The sequence below is a fragment of the Phyllostomus hastatus genome, unplaced genomic scaffold, assembly GCF_019186645.2.
Source record: "Phyllostomus hastatus isolate PE091 unplaced genomic scaffold, TTU_PhHast_1.1 phas_contig_58, whole genome shotgun sequence".
Classification (NCBI taxonomy): domain Eukaryota; kingdom Metazoa; phylum Chordata; class Mammalia; order Chiroptera; family Phyllostomidae; genus Phyllostomus; species Phyllostomus hastatus.
Genome location: NW_025333916.1, coordinates 33,122,090 through 33,144,373, shown reverse-complemented (window position 1 = coordinate 33,144,373; position 22,284 = coordinate 33,122,090). Strand labels below are relative to the sequence as shown.

Below are 22,284 nucleotides of genomic sequence, written 5' to 3'. Positions count from 1 at the left end.
GGAGGGAGCATCAGTCACCACCCTCTGTCCCATCCCTGACCCAGCTCCCGTGGTGAGCAGCGCCTCTGTCACACGTGCTGAGTGGCCTAAGTACCCACTGAATTCAGGGGCGTGTGACTGTCTGAGGTCTCCCCAAAGCAGGAGTAGCTGAGAGGACACAGTGGCTGCCTTTTGCTTCTGCTGTGATTGTGTGCACAGCAGAGAAAAGTCTAGTGCAGGCTCCTGTCCTCACCTCCAAGACCATCAACATGGACCCCAACCCTGCACGGGAGCTGCGGGCGCGCCTTAGGCCCAGGAAAGAGCTCCACACTCTAGATGTCTGCCCCCAAGGCCCCAGCAACCGTGGTGTCCTTGTCTTTCCAGCCGACTTCAGCAGGTTTGCGGAAATGGACCCAGACTTCGCAGAGGAGTATCTGTACCCCAACCAGTCGCCTTTCGACAGCTGTGCACAGACACCCCCTGCTCCTACCCCCAACGGCTTCTGTGTTGACTTCAGCCCTGAGAACTCGGATGCTGGCAAGAAGCCTGTGCATAAGAAGCTGGACTAGGCCAGAAGGTGCTGAGGAGACGAGGCTGCTCCCTGGCGGTCACTGCCCCGCCTCCACGTGGCCGCGAGCCCATCCGCTGTGACCACCTCCGGGCTCCACTCTCCACACAGGCTGCACGCTCACTGTCCGCAGGCCCGCCTTCCAGAGGCTGGGTTTGTTTTCACGCTGCTTCTCCGTGAGGCACCAGCCTGGGGGGCACCAGCCTGGGGGGCGCCTGGAAGGAAAACCTCATGCTCGCAGCGTCTGGTCTCCTCACAGCGGGACCGCACGGGGTGTGCCCTGGGCATCGTGGCCTGGCTCCAGGGGTCTCCCTGCCAGGCAGGTCCTCGGGGGGCTGGGTGGAAATCAGGCGTGGCTTGTTTCCACCCGCGGTGCCCTGGCTTGGGGTTTCCATCTCCCTGTGTCCACACTGCCCCTGCGGCCAGCACGCTCGGGAAGGGGACACGGGGCATGTGCTTCGGTTCCAGCACAGACCCTCTGCCGACCTCTGGGGGCACCGTGCAGCCACCCGCCATCTGGTTTTTAAACATTTCTATATTTGTGGGAGTTCATGAGTATTTTATAAACTTCATTTAGATACTTCAGGAGACACTTAGCATTTTTTTAAAAAAAGAAAGAAAATTGTTTTTCTACTTCATTTTCTTTTGAGGGTCAGAGGATATTTATTTATAGGCCTTTTTGATAGAATCTGAGGCTGTCTGTGTCTTTGACGTCACTCTCTCTCCGGCCTCCCTCGACCAGGTCAGTTTCTCTCCTGTCTGGGCCACCACGAGCACCAGCCCAGAGCCGCTGTTTCTGATCCTCAATCCTTTTTAATCCCCCTCTTTTTTTATAAATGTTACCAGCTTGGTATTTCTGTTTTACTATGATGTCATCTACTTCACCGTAGCGTCAACGCCAGTGGAAGCGTTGACTGTGGAGGGCGTGAGTGAGGACAGAGGACTGGGCCCGGCCATTTGTTGTGTGGGGGGGCTGCGCCCGGAGCAGACCGCAGCCCCGGGGCAGGTGTGCGTGCAGGCCCGTCTCGGGGGTGACCGTCTCCCCTTGGCTCCGGCTCCATGGTGAGCAGGACGAAGGAGCCGCCCCTGCAGGCAAATGAGCCGTGTGGACAGAAACGGCGTGGAGAGGAGCGAGAGCAGGTGACGGCCTCGTGCAGGTAGATGTCCCTCCTGTCACAGTGACAAGGGTGGCATGGGCTCTGACAGAGAAGAACTCAGGCCCCTCCCCGAGTCAGGTGAGGAGAGGTGCTTCCTAGCACAGGAAAGGGGACGCAAGGGTGTCGCCTCTGCTCTTCCCACAGTCGCCATGATGCGTCTCCTCAGGACACGACTGGGACCTGTCCTTAAAGCACAGTCATGACCGCAGACTCCAGTCTGTGCCCTGAAGCAAGGCCTCGGGGTTCCTTTGGGGAAATCATGTTTTGTTTTCATCTCTAAAATGAATGTTACATTAGGGGCTTGAAAGTGACCACCAGGGCCAGAAGCACAGGGAAAAACATGTTTACTAACTTCCTGAGGCACCACGGGCACTTCTGCCACTAGACGTCAGGACTCCCCTCGACGCCCGCCAGCGGTCGCCTCCGCCTCGTTCCAGCTGCTCACTGCCAGCCAGGACGCCACAGGGCCGGGCGCGCGGCTTGTCCGACACAGCAGGGTCTCAGATGCAGCCTTGGTAGCTGACGGTAATTGATTTTATAATCATGAAACGCATAGAGGTTCATTTTTAAAAGAGGAAACCCCACCCACGACCAGTGAAGGAGGCGAACAAACTAAGATGTTCTGAGGGAAGGGGCCCGAGCCCGGGGCCTCCGTCCTTCGTGTCTGTGCATGAAGGGTTTTTGGAATGAAGTGCCGCCATGCATTTTCAGGAAAAAAATCCCTGAGAAGCAGACTTGGAATGGATGTTTGCTCCTCCGGATCCACTTCCCCTGTCGTAGTGACCGAATGGCATTCAGAGCTGTGAGTGTACATAGTGTCAGAACTTCCTCCCTTCAGTGTGAGACAAGGACGAAGCGGGAGGGCAGCCCCGGCCCTGCTGCCTGCTGGGGCCCTGCCGGGTCTCGGGGGCCCTGCTGGAAAGGGTGCCGTGGAAAGAACTTCGGATTTTCAGTGGAATGAATAAAACAAAGTCCTATGTACTTGAAGATGCTCTTTGTTACCTGTGTTTTGTTTTGTTTTGTTTTTACTAGACAACACAAACATTTCTTAGGCTGTGATGGGAGAACCAGTCAAGATGAGATTTCTAGCATGTTTGGGAAACAGCTGAAATTTTGCAGAAGCAGCAGAGGGAAGGTCTGGAATGTTTCAGCACCACATGGACAGGGGCTGACGTTTCACAGAACTCGGGCTGCCTCCCTGGTGCATTGATTTAAGTAATTTCTCTATATTAAGCCCACACACCTTAAATACACCTTCCAGTCCTTCTATTAAATCAGCGAAGGATGTAGAAATAGAAGTAAAACAAATAGAACCATTGCATGACAATCCCGGACGCTGTGAATGAAAGCATCGAGGTGGTGGAGCCCCTGGCTTCAGGGCTCAGGCCGCCCTTGGGGACAGGGTTTGTTCACAGAAACGAGTGAAGCCGGGAGCCACTGGCAGGCGTGACAGGAGGGCACGCACCACAGTGCCATCGTTCATGCAACAGCCCTTTTTCTTTGCTGCTTTGTGCTTGTGGGCCCTCTTTAACATAAATGTGTATTGCCTTTTGGGTTAAATTTATTTAATTTCTTTAAGTAGAGGGAGGGGATAAAGCAAAGACAGGATCTGGACATTTCATATCCAAAGATGGACCCAGGTTTCTGGTCAAAGCCACGGCAGCCGCAGAGCAGAAAGAGGGCGGTGTGGCTTCATGCGGTGATGCAGGGGTGTGCCTGCCGTGGGCCTGCCTCCTCCTGTGTGTGCTCAGCTCTCCTGCATTCTCACTGAAGCGGGCTGCTGCTGGAGACGCCAGCAGAATCCAGAAAAGAACGTCTCTGCCCTCCCCGCTGCCACCCTGCCAGGCTTGGCTACCACCGTCCCGGTCCCTCCCCCGCGTCTGCTGACCCAGCTGGGAGCTGCTGATGAATGGCCAGCACTGTCTGCCCCACAGCTACGCAGCCTCCATTCTCATCCTTCTTCCCATGTGTGAGGCACACCCACTATGTGCGGCACACCCACTGTGTTTCCCCCTGACGTGATATGATGACCATGCCTCCAAACAGATCCTTTGGCCTTCTCCCAAAAACACAATTCTTCAAGTCCTTCTCCAGGAGACGTTAATTCCAGCATAGTCACATGCCTGCCTGGATATGCTCTAACATGAAAACAGTTACAGAGTTCATCATTCACCCCTGGGTTTAAAAAGGTTAAAAAAAAAGGTTTATTCACCATCATTTATCTTCCCTCTATAACATAGTAGCAGACACCAAGAAGTAGGGGAAGTGAGTAGTTAAACTAGTGTGCATGCTGGCTCACACAGGCACACACGTGCACACACACCAGGCCAGGAAGACAGTCTGTGAGGTCACCATTTCTGTAGCCAGTTAAGAAGTTGCAGCAATTGTACTGAAGTCCTCTACCCCACCCCACCCCCCAGTCTGTGGTCCATGTTTGCCTGGGTCCAACCAGCACTTTCTAAAGTTAGGATTCTTTACCTGGTGACGGGATTCCAATTTTTATCCCAAAGTGTCTGTCTTGCATTTATTAGTCACAGTAGGAGTCGTGAAAGTGCGAACGGGAGCCCAGTGGTGCAGTAACCACACCCCACTCCCTACCTGTCGTTAGTGTTGGGGCCGTTCTGCCGTCCTGCTGGTTCAGTCACTGGAGTGGCCGCACGTAGCTGCTGAGCATCTGAATCGCAAGTGCGATGGGTTCGTTGTGTCCCCAAGTTGGAGCATCCATCCTCCAAATCCCTTTTAGGCGGAAGAGCCCAAATGTGCAGAGAAGAGAAAGGTGAACAGGCCGGCCAGTCTGTGGCTTGTCTCCTGTCGTAACGGAGCCTCGGGATTCAGGGTCAGCAGGTACCTCACTCCTCTCACCTTTTCTCAGGCCACTTGCAGCTCTGCCCAGCGTCTTCACTGTGTCCCAGCCTGGCAGCACCGCCCCTCCTCTGGGGCTGTGCCAGGGGAACAGCGCAGGGAACGGAGTGACAAACCACACTCTAGGTGCTGAGTCTTCTATGTCCCACATGAATTGCATGGCTGCACTATAACTCCATGAGTAGGAAGTGTAGAGGTGGGCACTGCAAGGCAGGGAAAGAAAATGTGAACACAAAATGTAACACAAATCACCTTCCATTCTGTCAGGCCAGCTGTTCTGGGTAAGGGGAACTTGGGAGGAGCTGGAAGTTCAAGTGCATGCCTGTGGCCATGTTTCCTTTGCAGTAAAATGAATTCCTTAGCAATTTAATACAAGATAGGCAACGGTGAGTCAGCCACTCAGCCCACAGGTGGTGCAGAAGCAATTCCAAGGGCAAAAAAGACAAATCCTTATCAGGATAAGAGCATAAAAATGAGGACAAGCATGTTCTCCTGGCAATGAGAGTGTTCAGTGTGAAATGAACAGGACCCCCAGAAAATAGTACCACCTGGGGGTAAGCCCTGGACCAACTTCTGACAAGGTGGGAATCCAGAGATGCCCACATCGGCTGAGGCTGTTCTTGCTGATCTGTGTTGTTGACCGTGCATCATCTCAGTCCCTCCGGTGCCCCTGATTGTGGGGTCCAGTGAATACACACTGGGAAAGCAGCAGGCTGTCCATCACGTGTGCCTGGCCCTGGGCGGGGCCATGGAGAAAGACAGTATCAGTGAGCCGTGTGGGTCCCAGTGAAGCACAGGCCAAAAAAAACCTGACCCCCCCCAAAAATAAGGTGTTTTGTCACATGTGATTGGAGGCCCAGAAAAGGGGGGGGGGATTAGGACAAAAATGACGTGACAAATAATGGCCAGGGAGCTCAGTAAGCCACAAGCAGAATAAATATAACAAAAATACAGGAAGGCACACTATAAAGTTCTGAAAGCCACTGATAAAAAGAAAATCTTAAAAGCAGCCAGAGAAGAAGAAACATTATGGCAGAACCAAGGTAAGAGTGGTGTGCACACAGCGATTGGGCATGCCCAGAGGGTCAGTGTTGTTTGAAGATGGATGGAGATCATTTAAAGGCATATATCTTAAGTTCCCCAAAGAAAACACAGAGGTGTAACTAATAAGCCAATAGTGCACATAAGGTGGGATATTTTCAAGTAATTATTTTACGCAAACTAAACAGGAAAGTTAAGGAAAAAAGAACAAGGTACAGATAACACAAATAGAAAACAAATAGCAAATGGTAAACTTAAATTCAACCACACTAATAATGGCATTAAATATAGACTAAAAACTCCAACATAACCATTGCTAGACCAGATAAACAGAGAAACACCTGTTCAAACACATAGTGAAAGTAAAAGAATTGGGAAATACATGTAACACGCAAGCATCACATGAGGGAGTTGATGTGGCGAGAAGAGCATCCCACTGAGTGGCCTTTCGGGCCAGGAGAGGTGCCTGAGTCGAAGACAAATGTGGTGCGACAATAAAAGGTTCAGTTCAACTGGAAGACACAGTGACCCTACAGGTGTGTGTACATAATGACAGAGCTTAGCAGAAATAAACAAATCAAACCTCGCTGGAGATCTTAACACAGTCCTCTCAGTAATCGATGGAACCACTGGGGAAACATAATTATGTAGAACATTTGAACAATGCCATTTACCAAACTGACTTAATTGCCATTTCAAGTGCACATGAAGCAGTTGACAAAATAGACGACATATTTGGTGAAAGAGGTTAAAGAGTAAATCTCTATACATTTCAAAATATTTAAATCATACAGAGTATGTTCCCTCATGAAAGTGAAGCTAAATAACGGAGTCTGCCCATGTTCTGGGGGCAGAGCTGAACCACACAGCCCTCCCATCAGACGCCTGCTGAGGAGGGCAGCGGGGCTGACCTTTGCCATATAACATTGTCAGGAGCTGGTTAGATTCTGATTAATTCTTTTAAATGGAATAAAAAAAGAGTCCAAAATTTTGCTTTCAGTCAAAATAGAGGAAGAGAGATTGGATCCACACTCGCTCTTGGTGAAAAACTCAGCTGGGGTTTTTTCTCAGTAATGAGGAAATAGACAAAACACTGCTCTGGTCCAGTTGCGCAAAGCTTAAAAGCAAGAGCTGAAAGAATGGCCAGACTGTTTTAAGTAAGTTACCTGCAGCCCCAAACAAAGTTCCAGAATATTCCCAGGAATGCAGAATTATCCAGCACCCCACAAAGTAGAAATTACAATGTCTGACATCTAATCAGAAATCACCTTCAATGCAGAAAAAGCAAGAAAGATAATCTATAATTACTTAAATAAAACAGACCTAGATCCCTGGCTGGTTTGGCTCAGTCGATTGAGTGCTGACCTGCAAACCAAAGGGTCACTGGTTTGATTCCCAGTCAGGACACATGCCTGGGTTGTGGACCGGGTCTCTGGTGGGGGGTACACCAGAGGCAACCATACATTGATGTTTCTCTCCCTCTTTTTCTCCCTTCCTTTTTACTCTAAAATGAAGTAAATAAAATCTTTTTAAAAAAAAACAGACCCAGGGCCTGGCTGGCATAGCTCAGTGGATTGAGCGCAGACTGCGAACCAAAGTATCACAGGCTCGATTCCCAGTCAGGGCACATGCTGGGTTGCAGGCCACGGCCCCAAGCAACCCCACATCGATGTTTCTCTCTCTCTCTCTTTCTCCCTTCCTTCCCTCTCTAAAAATAAATAAATAAAATCTTTTTAAAAATTATTTAAAAAACAGACCCAGAAATGACTCAGGTAATGGAAATTAGTAGGTGAGATTCTTTTGTTTGACAACATAACTGTATTACTTTGTTCAGAAAGCCAGTGGCAGACAAGGTTTAACATGTTTAGTAGAGACATGAGGGATCTTTTATGAGATAACCATGAATTCTAGCATGAAAACTACAATGTTGGAACTTCTAGCATGAAAACTACAATGTTTGAAATGCAAAGTACCTAAGAGTAAGGGTGGATTTGCTGTCACAGAAGATACGGCAGTACAACTATTCAGAACAACATAGAGAAGAAGACAAAAATTGGAACTGACCATCAGTGAATCACAGAACTTTCCCCAAGGAAAGGGGCAAACAGAAAAAATACTTAGAGAAGTACTTTTCCAAACTTGATATAAACTATGAGCCCGCGGATCCAAGGAGCTTAGTGAGCTCCAAACGCAGGGTCCATGTTGGAAACCACCTCAGGCGCATTGTCATCAAAGCTTAAACAAATGACAAACAGAAAGTCAGCCAGGGAAGAAAAGACACACTTCATATGAGGAACAAAAATATACAGGAAAGCAGGTTCCTTGTTAGAAATAAGACCATCTGGAAGACAGTGAAGCAATGTCTACAAAACTGGAAAAGAAAAAGACAATTGCCAACCTAGAATTCTTTACTCGGCAAACATACCTTTCCAAACAGAAAGAAAGCTGTTTTGGACATATAAAAGCAGAGGGAATGCATCACCAGCAGATCCTGACCACAAGGAATGTTGAAATAAGTCCTTAAAGCAGGGGGGAAATGATAGTGCATTGAAACCTGGATCTACACAGGAATGAGGGGGACCAGAAATGGTAAGCAGATGGGCAAATATAAGCACTTCTTCTGATTATTTATATCTCTTTAACAGAAAATTGAATATCTGAGTCGAAGTTGCTAATGCATTCTTGGGATCATAGCGTGTAGCAGTAAAATGTGTAACAACAGCGCAAAGGCCAGGAGAGGTGAGTGGGGGTCCTGGGGTACGGTCCCCGCAGTCTGCGTACAGCCGTGGGACGTCGCCTGAATGAGGACTGTGACAGAGGCAGGTGCAGAGCAACCACTGAAATGACACAACAAAGAGCTTGGCTAATAATCCCACAAAAGAGGAGGGAAATAGAATGTTAAAAACTCAACCCAAATGACAGCAGAAAAGGACAGAAAGGGAACAAAGAACACTTTGGAAAAATAGAAAACAGAGGATGGCGGATTTAAATGCACCCACTTCAATATCGCATTAAATGTCAATAGTCTAAATACCCACCAACAAACAGAAACTGTCATCTTGGATATAAATGCAAGGCCCAACTTTATGATGCATATAAGAAACACAATTTGCATATGAAGACATGCGCCAGCCAAAAGGAGAAAGAAAAGGATTCAAGTCCCTAGGAGGACACACAATCCTAAGTGCGGGTGCCCCTGGCGACAGAGCTTCAACAGGACAAAGCCAAGAGGACAGAGCCACAGGGAGAACCAGGCCACACACAGATACTGGCAGATACCAACACCTCTCTCCCAGTAACTAAGAACAAGAATGAAAACTGTGTAAGGACACAGAAGACAAAATTTGACTCATGCAACTGTTCACCCAACAATAGCAGAACACATATCCTTTTCAAATGCGTGTGGGAAAGTCCTTTCTCGGGAGTGGGATCACCAGATGCAGCAACTTGCCTTCCATGTGGATTCGTACCTCAACCAGTCACAGACCAATGCACCCATTGAAACCACAATGGCAAGCCTTGGAATTTTTATCTTTCCTTTTTTCAGTCTTGAGCAAGCATGTGTCTTATCAATGATATTTTTTTATTCCTGGCTCGCCAACTTGGTTCAGCATGACATCGATGTAGTGCTCCAATGCAATCTGCTGGGGAATGGCGGCACAATAAAGGTCTCTGTGACCAGAAATGGCAGTGGGTTAGTTGATTTCAAAGGTATGCTGCTGTCCCTGTCACGTGAAAGGAAACTGTGTCTTCTGGTCTTTCCAAACAAGTATGTGTGTGGGGAGGGTGGCAGTGTTGGCTGCATCAGCAGCAGCACAGACCAGGGTTTGTGCTGATTTACTTCAGGAGCTGAGGGCTGCCTAGCAAATGCCTCGGGCAAAGCCGGTGGGGCTGAAGAGCTCACCAGAGGGCCGCTAGAAACTTCAGTCATCGACACACCTGACTGGCAACCTCAGGAGAGTAATGGCTTCCCCTCCTCTTTGACCTTCCTAATTGTAAGTGACTGTCTGTCTTAGACAAACCCCAACAGAAAACCACACAGGGAAAGGGCTCTGGGAGACAGGACCCCTGGCCCCTCCCTCACGGTGCAGAGATCCGAAATGCAAGCAGCAGTGCTGCCAAGATAACAGAATATAACACAGCCCACGGGGACCACAGAAACCATTGTGACAAAGGAAAGTGTTTGAGTGACTCCCTGAGGTGCAGTGATGGGAGACACAAGGACACCATCTGGGCAGCAAGACTGGAGGGTGAGCTGCTCAGGTTGGAGAGAGGAGGCAGAGGCTCAAATAACAACAATAAAAGCGAACGGAGTGCCACCTGGGTTGCAGTCCATCTGGGGGAAATGTATACCTCTTTTGGAGAGTTTGGACCATGGAAAATTAACCAGGGGAAAAATAGGCAACGTTAACTCAAAGGAAAACAAAAATTTCCAAACAAGGGAATGAAATCCTAGGACACTGTAGCTCAGTTTGAATAATAGAAACATCACACTGCTATGAACATTGGGGTGCATAGGTTCTTTTGAACTCGTGTTTCGGGACTCTTAGGGTACAGTCCCAGTAGTGGAATCACTGGATCAAAAGACAGTTCCATCTTTAGTTTTTTGAGGGAATTCCATACTGTTTTCTAGAGTGGCTGTACCATGTTCATAGCAGCATTATATACAATAGCCAAGTGCTGGAAACAGCCTAAGTGCCCATCAGTAAATGAGTGGATCAAAAAAAACTGTGGTACATTTACACAATGGAATACTATGCAGCAGAAAGAAAGAACTCCCACCTTTTGCAGCAGCATGTATGGAACTGGAGAATGTTATGCTAAGTGAATAAGCCAGTTGGTGAAAGACAAATACCATATGATCTTATCTATAAGAGGAATCTAATGAACAAAATAATCTAATGCACAAAATAGAACCACAGGCATGGAACACAGACTGACAGTGGCCAGAGGGAAGGGGGATAATGGTGGAGAGAAGGGGAAGGGACTAGTCAAGGAACATGTATGAATGACCCACGGACTCGGACAACGAGGGGGTTTGACTGTGGGAGTGGGGGTAGGGATGGGTGGAGGAGGGCAAAGAGAGAAAACTGGGACAACTGTAGTAGAATAACAATAAAAAAATGATTTAAAAGCAGAAGAAACATTACTCTCTGGGACTGTTCTGTGCTGAGTGTTTGTGGTCCCCCCAATTTCCCATATCAAAGCCCTAACTCTGCAACCAGTGTGGGGGGTGAGGAACATGTATTTGGAGGTGGGGTTTGGGGAGGTGACTCTGTTTAGATGAGGCCCTGAGACTGGGGGACCATGATGGGATCAGTGCCCTTATAAGGAGAGATCAGAGTGTGGGCTGGCTCCCTCTCCTCCCCCACAAACCCTACTTTTCTCCTGCCCCCACCTGAGGACACAGTCCGAAGGTCCTCACCTGAACCCCACCATGCTGGCTCCCTGATCTCAGACTTCCAGCCTCCAGACTGAGAGGAATAAAGGGCTGTTGTTTGAGCTGCTCAGCCAGGGACATTCTGTTAACAGCAGCCAAGCTGACTAAGGAATACCAGCCACTGTGCAAATGATAAACAGGGGTCTCACACAGAGAATCAGGTTAAACACTGCTGGACGGTTTGGAGGGGCAAAAGTGGGAGGGGTGGCCGTACCCACTGTTGAGGAGCTGCAGGGAACCCGCCCCTGCTGCCTGGGCCTCTTTCCCCTTGGACTCGGCAGGTGTGGCCGGGCCTGGCAGGCCCTGCCCTGAGCCCTGCTGGCCGGGGCATTGGAGACATGCAGTTCCCAGCCTCCAGCTGCCATGCTGTAGGGAGTGCCGTGTTGCAGAGCCCAGCCTAAAGATGCACAGGGGTGCAGCACTGGGCCCCAAATAGCCTGTGGCTTGAAGACAACAACTGACCCTCTCGCTCACAGAGGAGCACTGGCAGGTGTGCCTGGTTCACTGGGGGCTGTCCTTCACAGAGGTCCTCCTGCTCAGGGCTGCGCTCTGCTCCACCTCCCACCTCCCTCCTGATGAGGGACTGCCAAGCAGCAGAGAATGGTTCTGGAACAAGCCTGTTAACATCCCACTTCAGAACGGGTTGAACTGTGCCCCACAAATTCATATGTTCAAATCCTAAGCCCAGGACCTCCAGTGTGACCTTATTTAGAGATCTTTACCGAGGTGATGAAGTTGAAAAGTGGGCATCAGGGTGGGTCCAGACCCAATAGGACTAGGGGCACTTGGAGACACATACTACGCAGACACCATGTGAGCATGAAGGCAGACAGGGGATTCTTCCACAAGCCAAGGACCACCGAGGACCTCCCACGCACACTACAAGTGGGAGAGGCCTGGAGCAGACTCTCTCTCGTGGCCTCAGAAGTAACCAGCCCTGCCCACAACTTGATCTCAGACTTCTGGTTACAAAACCAAGAAGGAACAGCTCTGCGTGTATGCAGTCTATCCCTGGCACTTGGTCGTGCGGGACAAGCAAACTGGTCATCTTAAAATCCCAAGGCCCCTCTCACCGTCCCTCCCATGTGCTCTGCAGCTATAGCTGGCCCGCAGAAGACAGTGAGAGACTGCCCTGTGGATGGACAGGACAATGCTCCTGCTCCACCTGCATCCATCTGTTGCTGTGTGTGAACAGCAGCGGCCACGCAGATAGTAAACTTAGAGCAAAGTTCCATGCATTTGAGGTCACTGTTTAATCAGCTCTTAACCACACCAGTCCACCCTCTCACCGTGCGGGTCTGGAGGGTGATGACACACAGGATCTGCAGCTCCACATTCTGTCACCCATGTGCCAGGCTGCAGTTCTGGTCCCAGCTGGTTCTGCTCTAAGAGCACCTCCTCCCCAGGTGGGTTATCATTTGTCTTAATTCCCGTGGTTCCAAGTGAGGGCTGTGGCGGGGGTGGAGGGCTCCTGGTGCAGGTCTATTCTCTTCCTTGGCCTGGGTGCAGGTGTGGTCACTCATGGGCACTTCTTGGAGCCTCATGCTGGCGACAGTGCGCTCGATCTGTATCACACGCCACCACATTCCATGCATTCTAGTCACTGCTCCTTCTTTTCTTGTTTTCTGTTGGTTTGGGTCACAGCTGCACCCCTGCTGGGCTTGCATTCCTGCATGATGTTTTTTGCTCAGTGTGCGTGTGTTTTTAATACATATCTGAACTCCTGGGTTTAGCCCTGTGTTCCCCCATTTAAAGAGCAGTCTTTTCTTCGATAGCCATCTATGTCCTCAACACTGTTGATTAAAGCCTCATCGCTGATTTCTCCTGTTTCTGGAAACCTGTGCTGTTGAGCATGTGTGAGGAGAGACAGCCTGGGTGATTGATGGTCACTAGAGTGTACAGTCCAAGTGGCACATCACCATCTCCCGAAATCCCTGTCACCTCCCTGAGTGCCATGGACTGACTGCACTGTGTCCCCCAAGTCCATATGTTGAACCCCAACACCCAGTGCAATGGTGCTAGGAGGTGAGCCTTTGGAAAGTGATTGGGTCATGAAGGCAGAACCTGCCGTGATGAAACTGGTGTCCTTGTTAAAAGAAGCCCCAAAGGGCCCCCCCCACTCCCCTCAGGCCTCCTCCGTGGGAGGTCACAGCAGGGAGAAGATGTCTAGGAGCCAGGAAGTGGGTCCTCACCAGAGAGAGAACATGCCCCTGCCTTAATTTGGACTTCCAGTCCCCAGAACTGTGACAAAGAAATGCCTGTTGATTCTGTCACCCTGTCAGTGGCACTTTTGTTTTAGCAGCTGGAGCAGACTCATACCCTAAGTCCTGGGTTCTTACTGCTTGATTCTAATCAGCCTGGCAGGGCAATTTCTTGGCACTGCAGCTGAGTACCAGCCCTCTTTTGGGCACCAGCCAGGTGGTCAGGAAGCTGTGGGTAAGGTAGTGATGCTGATCTCCAGGTGGAAGCAGGAGCAAGTAGGGGAAATGCTACTGAGAATGTGACAGGGTGTGACAAAAGGACGCTTCCATGATACTTCTGAGCAGCAACTTGGATGCAGTCCAGACAGGATGGAGAGCCTGGAACTCATGTGGACATCTCCTACAGCAAGTGCACAGTAGGAAAATCAAAGCCCACACGGCAGGACAGTTAATGCCATGGATTCGGGTCACCCAGCCAGAGCCACGTCTCACCTCACAGCCTTTCTGCACCTGGGGGACATGGACCTTGCTCCATGGCCCAAGATCTCCATTCCTCCGCATCATGATGTGAAATCTTGCCAAGAAGATTCTGATTCTGTTCAGTCCCCAGAGCCAGAGCCAGTACTGACCGCCTGGCCATCTGGGGAAGTTGGTTTGCGATGGGAGCTTAATTCGAGCTCCTTGGTGCCAACTGAGGCATTGCCTGCGGGCCAATAGCCAAGATGTCCCGCTGCTCGCTGGATGCCCAGGACAGTGCGGGCCACAGGAGCACCCGCATCTCCGCAGCGGGGCCTAACGACTATCCGGTACCTCCAGCCAGGAGGCCCAGGTGCTCAGTACCCCCTCCCCCTCAGGGCAGGACAGAGGTCGCCACGGCCGGGCTGGGGACACAGACTGGACACCACCTGCATGGGACTCAGTGGGAGAGGTCCCCAGGCACCACCGCACGGAAGGAGTTCGTGGAGCTGGGCGGTTGGAGAGAAGGGTCAGTGTAGCATCAGGGCGTGGGTCTCAAAGCAGCTGCGGGGGAGGGGGGCGGAAGAGGGAGGACACAATCTTGATCAGGCTCAGCCCAGCGGATTCCCTCCTCCCTCCCCGCTACGGGTGCCTCTCCTCCGCGGCGATGGGTGGGCGGCAGTCGGTGGGAGGCAGGGAGCCCCGCTAGCAGAAGTCGGAGCTCAGGGAAGCTCCAGGGGGATGCAGGCGAGTGTGGAAGCGAGGCCTAGACTGGTCCCGTAGGAAAAGAGCTCATCCCAATTCTGCCAAGCCTCGGACCCACAGGTGTTCCCGCTCCCAAGCATCGGAGGCTCCCGGACAGGCAAGACCTGGGGCAGAGGGTTCTACGGGCCCTGGCCACCGGCTTCTGCCCTCCGTCCGGGTCCCGGGGGTGGGGGGCGGGTGCAGGGCGCAGCGGGCCTCGTCCCCCCGCCCACCTTGGGCGGCGCGGAAGCAGAGCCAGACTGGCGTGCGCCCCCGACGGCGCCGGGGCGGAGCGGGCCAGGCGACGTGATAAGAACAGGGAGGCCGAGACCGCCCACCGCAGCGGGACGGAGCCTGAGCTTTCGCTGACGCTGGGCGTCGGACCCCAGAGCGGAGCGAGGCCGGGGGAAGGCAGGTAAGGCCGGGGCATTCCGTGGGCAACTTCCTGCACCGGCAGGCGTCCCCGCGCATCTTCGGGGCTTGCTGCTCGCGCCGTGGAGCCCGAAGGCTGCAGGCGAGGGGCACGGAGCTGGGACGGGCGCCGTCAGCAGGTATCGCGTCCCTCGGACGACAATGTCTCCAAAGTCGTTCACAGCCCGGGGTGCACAGCGCGCCCCGACAGACAGTGTCATTGGAGACCTTAAGGCGATCGCTGGCTGAGAGATGTGTGCACCATGGGTGATGCAGGGTTGATGCCCGCCCCCCGGGGCCCCTGGCCGGGGCCCCGCAGGGGGAGCGCTGGTCCCACGGCCGCGCCGGCTCCAGGGTTCGCGCGAAGGGGCGGCTTCCCTGCGGCGCCAGCACTGGGGCGCACAGCTGTGGTGACTGATTGCTGCGTGTTGAGAACCGGACGCGATGCAGGGTGAAGGGGACCGGGCAGAGCCGCCCCCCACCCCCATCCTATCCGGGTGGTTTTCTCAGCCAGTGCTCCATCGAGCAGGGTTTCGTCTCTGACTCCGAAGCTGAGAGCGGGCGCGCGGAGCTGCAGGCTCTGTGCTTCCCGGACAATCGGGACAGAGAAGCAAACCGCCGCTTAGGGACCGGCTGTGTTTTTCTAAGAGACCGCATTTTGCTTTCTTTACCCAAACCTGTCCTCTGAGGCCACTGCTCCAGGGGTGTGTCAGCTCACCCCAACTGCTGGGCGTGGGCTTCCGGGCAGGTGGCCAGAGGGGGCTGCGAGGGCCCTTGTCAGAACAAAAAAGCTGGAATTTGCTGCCTCTGCATCTCCGCCCCGTCCGACTGCACCCCATGGCAGGCCGGGCTCGCCTGCTCCCCCGAGCACGCAGCCCCTCCGCTTGTTTTTCCTGCACCTCAGGAAGGTGCAGTTGGGTTGGCGGAAGTGAAGGGGCCACCGAGATTTGGTGCATAAAATAACTTAGGTTGTGAGTTTTCATTCAAACTTGGACACAGTGGGAAATTTGCCCGCTAAGGTGCCATCCTGTTATGCTTCTGCTTCAACCTCTGCGTGTGTGTGCATGAGCGTGTGTGCATGAGTACATGTGCACACACCTGTGTGTGAGCTGTTGAAACAATGCTGGGGGGTCAAATGCCGGAAGTCAAATTTGAAACTGCTCTCGGACCCCAGGGCCCGGCTTGCTCATAGCTGTTACTGTGGAATTTCCTCTGTCCCCGTGGACGACACTGCCCAGGGTTCATGGCAGAGATATGGTGTGAAGTATAGGAGCAGGCGGTCCCTTGGGTGAATCCTGACACGGTGCTCTCACCTATGTCCGCTCTGCCAGGTGACACTGGTGAGCCACCGGGCCATGGCTGTATGTGGATCATGTATGCATTCCTTGAAGAAACCGTTATCACTGTTCTGTAAATTTTTCATTGCTGTGGCTGACTTTGATTAGAGTGGAATGAATAGGTGGGCACTCTTGTAAAGACTTACTGTTGGGTGCTATTTGAAGACAGCAAATTACTCCCTGCTGTGTGGAGTATGGCAGTGGTAACTGTTTGCATTATTGTTAAAAGCAAAATTAGAGATCACACCAGCACTGCACTTTCACCGGACGAGAGAGGAGGGCCAGGGGAAGGGGGCAAAGCAGAGGTCTGTCCAGGGTTTCCACGGTCTCCCGCAGCCTTCAGGGGAAATAGCTTATATGTCGCCCTCAGTCCTGGCCATGCCATCTGAGCTGCTTGGAATGTATTTGTCCTGCCCCAAAGAAAGGAATAGAAATGCCTTGGATCTCTGCTCTCGCCACCGGCTGCATCTGTAGTTCTGGCTACTAACTCATTGCATTCCTGTGTATGTTTATTTTTCATGCTGGCTGAAAACCAAGAGGGAAGAAGTGCAGAATCCTAGATTCCATCCAGTCTGCCCATGAGTAGAAGCAAATGCCCAGTGGGACTGATGCCTTCCGTGGTGGCCCCGGCTAAGGAGCCCAATGCCACGTGCCCAAAGGCGGTGGAACTTGTTTTGGTCAAGGAGCAGAATGGGGTGCAGCTCACAAACTCCACCCTCGTCAACTCCCCACAGACCCCTGTGGAGACCCAGGAACGAGAGACATGGAGCAAGAAGATAGACTTCCTCCTCTCGGTGATCGGCTTTGCCGTGGACCTGGCCAATGTCTGGAGATTTCCTTACCTGTGCTACAAAAACGGCGGGGGTGAGTCCCCACCCACCCTCCCTGTGCACTTCTGCTGGGCTAGAGACGGGGCGATGGGGGCAGGCTTTTGAGAAACGGGCACTCTCTGGCACCATGGCACAGCTTTGAAACCTAGCACTAGCCAGGCACGGATTCCCCACGTGTGTGTCACAGAGCCACAGAGGTAGAGTTCAGACCACTCTCACCCTGCCCGGACTTCACAGCTGAGGACAGTGAGGCCAGCAGAGCAGGAAGCAGAAGGTAGCGCTTGGAGGCACCATGGCTCTGTCTTCTGTTTCCGAAGCTGTTTTTCACTTTGGAAAGAAAAGACCCACACAGAAGGGTAGCTTCTGGCTGACTAAAAACAGTCTGTACAAAGGGGGGCCCTTGAGCGAAGATGCCCTGTAAGTATGCCTTTCCCTGCTCCCTGCCCCTACTACTCCCTGCACTCAGCCAGTCCTAAAACCACGACTGTCTCAGGACTCAGGCAGAGAACTAGGTGAGATAAAGGGGAGAATCACCCCCAAAAATTAGAGCTGAGAATCCAGGTAAGTTGGAGCTCATGCCCACCTTCCTGGTGCCTCCATTTCCCTGACACCATCGCTGAATCACTGGCCACACCACAACATATAGAACAGGGAGCATGAGAAGATAGTCCTGAGGAGGGCCTCCCAGCATGCCTGTGGGTAGGCTGGCATTACTCTGCCCAGGTTGAGGGGAGAAGGCTGAGGCCTCAGTGGTGCAGTAGGACAGACAATCATGGGGCCTCCCGGACCCCCTCCCAACATTCCACAGAGGAGCAAGAGGAGGCAAAGGCAGGGAAGGAGCCACAGTGCAGACTGGGTTGCTCGCGTCTGCTGTCCTCTTGGAGGCCGACCCCATAACCTGGGGCTGGGTCACTGGCAGTTCAGTAGGGACGGGCTTGCTTTGAAAGCTTTACAGGGGTTCGGAGCACTGATGACAGTGGGGCTACGCATGGAGGGAGGAGACTCACCCAGCCCAGGCTGTGGCTTCCATTTGGAAGGGGGCCAGGCAGGGAGCTTCAGGAGAAACAAGGGCAGGGATTGGGGTCAGAGCCAAAACACGTGTGGTCAACGGAGATAGCTGGAGCCTTTGAGGACCTCAGTGACCGTGTTGTCATGCCCCACAGGTGCCTTCCTGGTCCCCTACCTGCTCTTCATGGTCATTGCGGGGATGCCACTTTTCTACATGGAGCTGGCCCTCGGGCAGTTCAACAGGGAGGGCGCTGCTGGCGTCTGGAAGATCTGTCCCATACTCAAAGGTAACGGTAGGGACACCTCTTCACACCTCGCATGGCACAGACCAAGGCTGTGGCTCCAGAGCTGTTGAAGCAAGTCCACCCATTCCCTCGAGTGCATTCCCTCCTGCTTTGCTAGGTGTCTATGCACATGAACACACCGTTCGAATTTTGGTCCTACTCTAAAGATCTGTAATGACCAAGAATTTGAGAGTGTATTGCCTTCCTTCCAGATGAAGCCACCTGTAATTAAATTCATTAGTGGTGTTATTTTGTCCAGTGTCAAAATTATAAAAAAAGAGATAAAACCTCTATCCATCAGTCAGCTACCAATCATCTATTTGTCTATCATCTACGTATCCACCCATCAATCTATCTATCATCTATCTGTCTCTCTGTCTGTCATGTGTGTATCATCCATCTATCTATCAACTGTCATCTATCAACCACCTATCATTTGTCTACCCACCTACTTATTTATCATGTATGTATACCTATCATCTATTAAACGTCAACTGAGCAGGAAGAAAATCAGGAGGCTTTGCCTAGAAATAAATTATAAAGATTTATTCAAGGGTCTTAAGGTTTGCATATTAGAAACACAACTAGGCGATACCCAGAGTGTTCCAAAGATGGAGAAAAAGCTGAGGGTTGTTATAGAAAGTTATACTCTTGAGAAGAATCAGTCCTGCATTCTTAGCTTCTAGATTGGTCCGAGATGGTAACCCTCTAGGTGACCAGTGGTCTGCATACTGGATGTTGGGTGGTCTGGACACTTTCCCCTAGTCCTTCAAGGGGCAATCAGGGTCATTAGGAGGTTTGATGTATTTCTGGGCATTGATTCAAGATGAGAAAGTTCAAAGGCTTAAGTTCCCAGGCTACTTAAAACAAGAACAGAATTGTTTCCTCATGCCTCACTCTACTTGACTTTACTAATGTAGCAGTTCAACAATCTACCTACCTATCTATATCTATCTATCTATCTATCTATCTATCTATCAATCTATCAGAACTACCTATTATCTATAACCTACCTAACTGTCTAGTGACTCATGGAACCTTCCAGGCTGCTACTGAGATGCCACAGCACCATGAAGCAAACACACCTTGTGCTGAGCACAGGTGACCAATCTCCCCACGGTCACCCAGGTCCGTCCTCCTGAGAGCCCCAAGGAGGGCACACACTGTCTTGTCTCCATCCTGGAGAGGCAGGCACTGACATAGAGGGCTTGAGTCACTGGCCCTTGTCAGCTTGTCAGGGGCAGGGTGGGATTCAATCCCAGACCTGTCCGACCCTCCATTGGGCCAGCAGGAGGTGGTGGCTCAGGAGGATTCGGGGTTATTTCCTCAATAAAACTGGAGAAGGTGTGTGGTTCAGACAGCTGGTTTCATTAAGAAAATGGATCTTCAAAGCTTGTGCTTTGGATTCTCTCAGACATTCTTGACAAGTTGGTGTTTGAGGACAGCAGAAGCCTCAGGGTGTCTCCAGGGCTGTCGTGTGGGGGGGTCAGAGGGTGTGTGCTCAGACAGAAACTGATCTGGCCTCAGGAGTGAGGTCCTTGCACAGCTGCTGGGGTCAGTGGTCTCCGTCGAAGTCACTGTCACAGCATAAATGCTGAGATGGGCCGGCTGTGACACCTCCTCCACACACTGTGTTATTCCTGCCTAATGGTCTGCTGGGTAACTCTGGAGATGTTAGCAATTTTTTCTGAGGCTAAATAATTCATAGAGCCACCCTAAAGTAGAACTACAGAGCAAGATTCAGACACCTCTGGGTTCAGGTGCCAGGTGCTGGGTGTTCCTTTGTGCAATTTGCACACAGAAGAATTCAAAGCTCAGAAGAATTGCCTGAGACTCGCCTCTGGTACCATCATTAGTTCCGCAGTGGAGAAACATGCAGGTACCTGAAGATACCAGGCACCTGTTAGTGACAGGTGCAGGTACTGACCTGGACATTTCAGCATCTGTGTACTGGCACAACGTTGGTGCCATTGAAGGCAGTAAACCCAAGCTAACAGACAAGATACAAATGAGTTAATCGTGTTCTCCCAGGCTCTGCTGGGCAGTGCTAACATATCACGCGGTCATGCACTGCAATGAGCTTTCACTGTGGTCAGTATTTACAGAGCATTAAAGCACCGAGTTGGAAATTAAGCATATCTATCCTCAGGTAACCATCTGGGGAAGTGTTGAGGAAGGATGCCTCCAGCTATGATGCAGCCTGTGGTGATACAAGTTTGCATCTCTGGATTTCCAAGAGGCACATCTTTCCGGTCTGAAGTATGTCTGTCTGCCAGAAGTTTTTTTATGTGACATGACTCTGTGCCCCCACCTCCCACCAAGGAGTCTAACCCTGAATCAAAGCAAATCTGCCTCTTTCCCGAGCACCCCATGGCTGGGCGAGGGACTGCAGAAGAGGAAATGGGTGGTGGACCCATGGGGCTGGAGGCCAGCAGGTGAACACTGGTTTCCAGCCATACAAAGAGTTTTCTCCTGCAAAGCCGCCAAAGTGAGTTGTGATGTTGCAGCTAATAAAATGTCAGATGCTTTCCAAGGATTTCAGTGCTACTTAATCTTAATGAACTGGAGTCAGTGCAGGAAATATGACTGTCAGCACCCCATTCTACAGAAGCTCAGACCGCAGATATGGCCGCATCTCAGCAATATTAGAACCTGGTGGAGATGTCACGCATGTCTGTAACTGACTCCGAGTCCCAGCCTCATAGTCACGTTCTGGCAGCTCACATCAGCTTTCGTCCAGTTTTGAAAACTCGTCCGTGTGGAAGGCTGAGCTGGAGCCAAGTGAGGCCACAGAGAGAAGGGCTGTGTGACCCCATGGATGGATCCTCAGTGGAAGCCTGGTCACTCTCCTCATAACCCGGGGTCGAGGGAATCACAGACCACAGAAGGTCAGCTATTGAGCTGGGAATCTATGCAGTTAACACAGGGCTGTGCTCGTCGAGGATACAAATGAATCAGCACAAGAACACTAGACTTTCCTGTTTACAGAAGAGACTATTGAATTGTTTAATGCCAAACTAGCTGCAAGCCCCAACAGATGCTTTTCTACTTGTTCAGGCTCTGTCTTATCCATATGATTCCCATTTGATGGGAGGTGGTCATTTCTGCTTAAATTGGGTGAGGCAAACGATGCTTTTCTGGATACCCTGACACGAGTGCCTTCTTTTTCCTTCATCTTTAAAAAAACAATTAATAAAATTGCCTGTGTTGTCATGTGTCATTCACTACATACGGGTAATACATGGTAAATAACATCAGTTGAAATGCCCTAAATAACCATTACAGAGCTAAAAGGTTATCTAATCTTTCAGAGGACGATCGGCAAGTCTGGGCCTTGTGAAAGCTTTCTCCTGTGTTTGGAGCTGAGCTCTCTGACAGCCCACTTCCCCCTGCCTTCCCTCCCTTACCTGGGAGCTGCTCCCTGCATGTGATCGGCACTGAGCTGCACCCAAGAAAGTCAGATAGGAAGTCCACAGTGAGGATGAGCTGCTTCAGTGGCTGTGCCTCATCCTCGGTTCCCTGTACCATCTGATCAGAGTCCCACAGGGTGGGCGTGTGGCTGGAGAGGCTGCAAGTGACCGTCAGCACTCAAATGTGCCATCCCAGCATCCTAGAGGGAGGAGTCTCAGAACTACCCTACTCTACCCACTTCCTCTCTGTCCCCCTCTCTGTCATAGGAGCACACATGCACACACACACACCAAGTAAATAATAAAGACACCCAAATTGACAGAGGAGGAATTCTCTCCAGTTTACTTCAAAAAAACCTACTGATGAGTCTCAAGGAGTGGAAAGCTGCTCTACCAGGGAGCCTTTTCTGCAGCTGGTATTCTTGGAATTAGTATTTGCTTATGGCACTCTCATCGAAGCCAGCTTTTGTGGACACTTTGGAGCGAGCTGGCTTTGGGGGATGGTAGAGAAGGGTAACTATCATGCTCTCTCAAGACCTAAGGAGGCAGGTTGTTT

General features: G+C 51.4%; 2 protein-coding genes across 2 annotated transcripts in view; both read left to right on the top strand.

Annotated features, from left to right (window-relative positions):
* Window positions 1–2,691, top strand: part of LPCAT1 (lysophosphatidylcholine acyltransferase 1) — a 43,079-nt gene extending 40,388 nt beyond the window's left edge. The window contains exon 14 of the mRNA XM_045848153.1: window positions 364–2,691. Coding sequence (XP_045704109.1) covers window positions 364–548 — 185 coding nt within the window. The 3' untranslated portion in view covers window positions 549–2,691. The remainder of the gene's footprint in view (window positions 1–363) is intronic.
* A 12,111-nt stretch (window positions 2,692–14,802) lies between these two features.
* The window catches only part of SLC6A3 (solute carrier family 6 member 3), a 36,444-nt gene continuing 28,962 nt past the window's right edge, over window positions 14,803–22,284 (top strand). Inside the window, exons 1-3 of the mRNA XM_045848123.1 lie at window positions 14,803–14,863; window positions 16,734–17,060; window positions 18,190–18,321. Of these exons, the coding sequence (XP_045704079.1) occupies window positions 16,775–17,060; window positions 18,190–18,321 (418 nt within the window). The 5' untranslated portion in view covers window positions 14,803–14,863; window positions 16,734–16,774. The remainder of the gene's footprint in view (window positions 14,864–16,733; window positions 17,061–18,189; window positions 18,322–22,284) is intronic.